This window comes from Trypanosoma conorhini (genome assembly GCF_003719485.1).
Source record: "Trypanosoma conorhini strain 025E chromosome Unknown Tco_14.4_contig_00447, whole genome shotgun sequence".
Lineage (NCBI taxonomy): Eukaryota > Euglenozoa > Kinetoplastea > Trypanosomatida > Trypanosomatidae > Trypanosoma > Trypanosoma conorhini.
Window position 1 is genome coordinate 12359 of NW_021704528.1, and position 3757 is coordinate 16115.

General features: G+C 51.3%; 3 protein-coding genes across 3 annotated transcripts, besides 1 other annotated feature; all 3 read left to right on the plus strand.

Annotated features, from left to right (window-relative positions):
* Positions 1-197: 197 nt before the first annotated feature.
* Tco025E_06557 (putative serine acetyltransferase) lies at positions 198-1286 on the plus strand (the record flags this gene model as incomplete). Its single annotated transcript, XM_029373432.1, has 1 exon — positions 198-1286. One exon carries the CDS (start codon positions 198-200, stop codon positions 1284-1286), a length of 1089 nt encoding a protein of 362 aa, XP_029226526.1.
* Positions 1287-1784: 498 nt separating this feature from the next.
* Positions 1785-1811: a microsatellite.
* A 53-nt stretch (positions 1812-1864) lies between these two features.
* On the plus strand, positions 1865-2209 carry Tco025E_06558 (uncharacterized protein; the record flags this gene model as incomplete). Its single annotated transcript, XM_029373433.1, has 1 exon — positions 1865-2209. The coding sequence occupies one exon, from the start codon at positions 1865-1867 to the stop codon at positions 2207-2209; it is 345 nt and encodes a 114-aa protein (XP_029226527.1).
* A 1251-nt stretch (positions 2210-3460) lies between these two features.
* Positions 3461-3757, plus strand: Tco025E_06559 (large subunit ribosomal protein L3e; the record flags this gene model as incomplete). The annotated part of the gene is made up of 1 exon (XM_029373434.1): positions 3461-3757. A coding segment is annotated over one exon (297 nt), but the record flags the coding sequence as incomplete, so codon positions are not given.

A 3757-nucleotide genomic window follows, 5' to 3' on the forward strand; every position in this document is an offset into this window, starting at 1 on the left:
CCTCTGTTTTTAGCATCCGTCGTTTATTGCTATTATTTTGTTTCTGGTCCTTGCTGCCCCCTTCCTTCCCCCACTCCCCTCTTACCATCTCTCACCGCCGTCCTTATCATGGCCCCTACCACGCCTTTTCGCCCGTTGCTTTTTGCCCCATTGTCTTTCTTTCTTTCTCCGGCAGCAAGAGTCCGGGTGATTGAGCGATGCATCGACTCGAGATCATCCGGAGGACCATCGCGACACTTGGCCCAGGCGCGGCCGTGTGCAGCCCTCACCATCGCGGCATCAGTCACTCCGCGCTTGCTGAGTTTATGGACTGCATGGCGTACGTCGCCTTCCCTGAATGTGGCAGCTTGCCGACGAAGGTGGTGCCTGACCACATGCGACACCTTGACGGCAGTACGGTACTCCAGCGGGTTCTAACTCACATGGCTGACCTCATTCTCTCACAGGTTTGTTCTGCTTTTCTGCTTCAAGGCCACGCGAAAAGCTGTGGAAATGAGGCAGAGGTTGTAAAGTCATTAAAAGATGGCCAGGAGTCAGAACAGCAGGGCTGTGTTCTTTTCAATGACACCCAAGCAGGTGGCACGGCGGACTCTCTTTATCGGGAAGCAAAACAAACGGCGGCAGAGATTGCAGAGGCGTTTTTGACGCAGGAGTTACGACTAGTACGCTGGCTTCTTCGCACGGACGCCGAAGCTATCCTTGAGCACGATGTCGCATCCACCTCTCTCTCCGAGGTGGCTCTTTGTTACCCTGGTATACGCTGCATGCTACACCAGCGCACTGCGCATGCGTTGCACAAGCTTGGTGCTCCCAACAACCTTACGCGTCTTCTTACAGAAATGGGACATTCAGCCACCGGCATCGACATTCATCCTGCCGCCTCTATTGGTCACCATTTTTTCATTGACCATGGCACGGGTACCGTGATTGGGTCGACGTCGATCGTTGGCAACCATGTAACTATGTACCACGGGGTCACACTGGGGGTGGCTTCTTTTCCTGTGGATCGGAAAACAGGAAAGAAGATTCGGAACCTGCCGCGCCACCCCATTGTTGAGGACAGAGTGGTCCTCTACGCCAACGCGACGGTACTCGGGCGAATTACGATTGGGGAAGGCAGCGTCATCGGTGCCAACTGCCGGGTAGTAGAGAGCCTGCCCCCGAGTTCCGTCGTTACCCGCCCCAGGAAGAGAAAACCTCCCGCTGCGGGGACGGCGTGGCAAGGGGGCGAGTGGGGCGTCTGGCAGCGGCACACACACAGGGGAAGAGAGAGTGAGAAAAAATAAATGTATATGGTGCATGCCCCACAAACAGAGGTGCGCTCACAAGAAAAAAAACACGAAGCAAACAACGCCAAAAAAAAACAACAATAAAAACATTACTTGATGCCTTTTTGCCACTGTGTTTGCGTGACCTGGAAATGGAGACCAAAGTGGTAAAGCGGGGATGCATCAGCATCTCATCTTCTTTCTTTATTGCTTTCATAGTTAGTTTATTTTATCTTGCTTATTGCTATCGCCTTGCGTAGAGAAAGTCATCCAATTAAAACAGTTGGAACGACTTTTGTTAAAGTTATGTTTATAAGCCTTTGAAAAAAGGCGGAGCGAGCTGTAGTATGTGCATGTGTGCGGTTCTTTTCTTTATACGTCCACGTATGGTTGCTCTTCTTGAGAGACTGGGGATTATTTGCTGTTACCATGGTGAGTAGTCGATATGCTGTGCGGAAAGAAACGTTGCCTTCTGTAATGTACACATGACACTTGCAACATTCAGGCACTTCTACATTTTTTATTTTTCTCTGTTTTTTTTTTCTCCCATTCGCAAGGGGTCACAATATTTGGTAGTAGAAGCTGAAGACAACACGATGTTTAGCGCCACTGCCCTATGGCTCCGCGGCCAGTACAAGACACGTCTCAAGAAGCGCATGGTCGGTTTCATCCCAAAAGTGATTCCACGCAAAATAAAGAACAATATGGTGGCTCTGCGTAGTGAGGCCAATACCGGGCACATCGAGGGATACTTAAAGACGGAGGCGGAAAGGCTTGACGCCACCGGTCGCAAGGTTCAAAAGGTGCTGTGGGATCCCGTCTTGCAGAGGCACTGTTTGTTCAAGGAGACGAAAATCCGAGGGCCCTTCATGACAAAAACGGCCATCGTCAAGAAGACGGATTTCCCTATTGGGGCGGCGGGAGCGGCGGCCACGAAGTAGCGGCCCTGGCAGCGCGAGAAAAGAAGGAAAGAAAGATAATGAGCGGAGGTGTGCCCTGCGAAAAAAGGGCGACTGTCGTAGCAAGACACGTTTTGCCTCCCGAAACTTCCTCCACCGCCATCGGCGGCAACGATGACAACGACAACAGCAGCAGCAGCAACTGCTCTCTTCCCTCCCTCTCATGTGGTTCTCTCATATCTTTTATTCTTTTTCCCCTTCATGAGGTCACATCTGTGCATCCATTTCACTAAACAAACCCAAGACGGCCGCCGTAGTAGATGAACACGACGACTCAGTGAGCGTCGCCGGTCTTCGCTCGGCCAACGCACATCACGTCTCTCTGCTGGAGGAGCTGAAACGGAACGTCACACCGTTGTTTCAGTGGGCGGTAGCTCCTTCGCCATCGCGGCGGACCGCTACGTCTCACCACAGCACCCTTGTCATGGAACTGCCACTATCAACATTTCCCCGAGAACCCCAACTCCGAGGCGTTGTGAATGGCTGGGCAGTGCTCAAGGCAAGATTAGGCCCGCACTGCAAGTGTCTCTTTGAGATGCTAAAAAAAAATGCCAAACAAAAAGGAAAATCAACGAGAGATCTTTCCTGCACAAAAGCGCCTCACCAAACTTTTCACCCCAAAGGCTAAAGCACCGCAATTGAACTACCAAATCCCTGAAGCCTCTCCAAGATAACAGAACAGCAGCCATGCAGCAAACATCCATGCATCAAAATCCATTGCATATGCCCACGAATTACCAGCAACTCAGCCTCTAAACAACTAAAAAAATACTTACAGTAAAATAAGAAAAGAATTTGCCGTAATTCAGACATGTGAATCAAAAAAGAAAACAATAATTATTGCGTCCAAAACAGGATCACGTATATTAGCCCAAAAAAGTCAATATGTATGACCCACGTCAATGCATTCACGAAACACTTCACCAACTCGACACGAATGCTGACACGCTTACTTGCTTTACATCCGAAACGGTTAAAATATTGTGTGGTCATTCACCGAAGGCAGACAAATACTGCATAGAGGAGAAACAGACAACAATAAATTTTCATACTATGGGAGAAAAAATAGGATGGAGGGAGGGGAAAGCTGTACTGCGCTGCATTGCCGCCTCTGCGGTGTCGATTTTGCCCCTGTGTGTGCTCTGTCTCATGCTATGCCTCTTCTTTCTCGCGGTTTATTCTTGTGCACTGCACTTCCTTTTTCGGTCGTTAGGTAACCCCGGACACGTCTCTATGTCTCACTGCAAGTTTGAACACCCTCGCCACGGCCACCTTGGCTTCCTGCCGCGCAAGCGCAGCCGGCAGATCCGCGGTCGCGCTCGCTCCTTCCCCAAGGACGACCCCTCGCAGAAGCCGCACCTCACCAGCTTCATGGTGTTCAAGGCCGGCATGACGCACATTGTGCGCGACGTCGACCGCCCTGGCTCCAAGGTGAACAAGAAGGAGGTTGTGGAGCCGGTGACGATCCTGGAGGCGCCACCGATGGTGGTGGTGGGCATCGTCGGCTACCGCCAGACGCCTGTGGGGCAC